This window comes from Penaeus monodon, chromosome 15, assembly GCF_015228065.2.
Source record: "Penaeus monodon isolate SGIC_2016 chromosome 15, NSTDA_Pmon_1, whole genome shotgun sequence".
NCBI classification, from domain to species: Eukaryota; Metazoa; Arthropoda; class Malacostraca; order Decapoda; family Penaeidae; genus Penaeus; species Penaeus monodon.
Window position 1 is genome coordinate 22439980 of NC_051400.1, and position 802 is coordinate 22440781.

General features: G+C 53.1%; 1 protein-coding gene across 1 annotated transcript in view; it reads right to left on the reverse strand.

Moving 5' to 3' along the window:
* LOC119582255 (neuroglian-like) overlaps nt 1–802 on the reverse strand; it is a 25477-nt gene that overhangs the window by 10208 nt on the left and 14467 nt on the right. The window contains exons 5-7 of the mRNA XM_037930476.1: nt 720–763; nt 447–636; nt 106–295 (exon numbers count right to left, since the gene is read on the reverse strand). Coding sequence (XP_037786404.1) covers nt 106–295; nt 447–636; nt 720–763 — 424 coding nt within the window. The remainder of the gene's footprint in view (nt 1–105; nt 296–446; nt 637–719; nt 764–802) is intronic.

Genomic DNA, 802 nt, shown 5'->3' on the forward strand with positions numbered 1-802 from the left:
TTTCTGTATGTATGTATATGTGTATACAAACTGACCAAGCAGTATATGATAGTATTCACTCGACCCCAGCTCCGCCCGCCGCCCTTGCGGGGCTTCAGGACCTACCTGGTGGCGGAGGAGGCGGCGCAAGCGTACAAGGCGTCCCCGGACGCGTCCTCGCGCGTCACATAGCTGAACCAGAGGGTTCCCTCCTCGTCCACCGTGATTCGCTCAGAGTCCAGGCTGCGAAGTCCTCCGTCGGAGTTCTGGAAGAGGACGTGGGTATAAAAGCTGTTACTCCTGAAGACATTTTTCACTGCAATGTTTTTCTTCTTTTCATTTCCATTTAATTTCATGCACAGAAAAAAGACGCTGTATTCCTTCAACCTTCCTCTACTTCTCGATTCTGCTTGTCTTCCTCTCCATACAGCTTCATTCTCTTAAACCAAGCAAAAGAATCCACTTGCCCGCCCCTTGGCCTGAGTCGACCCAGCTGCAGTTCCCATTCTCTTTAGGCACGGCGGCCGGCATGAGACCCCCTAGTGGTTCCGCCACTGGCCGCTCCCTCGGGAGGTTCCCTCGGTGCTCCCTCACGAAGCGACGCCCGCGAACATCCTCGAGGAAGCAGCGCCCTAGAAACACGCGCTGCTCTTCGGGCTGTTGTTGTAAGTTGCGTGCCTACTTTAATGCATTGATCCATGTTACGTAACTATAGCAACAATGCGTTTTTCGCCATTCACTGGGGCCACCGGTGGGCCGCCGGCACTTCGAGGTGGGAGATTTTCTTAAGGAAAGCGCAATCTCCATTCCATTTATTGAATGT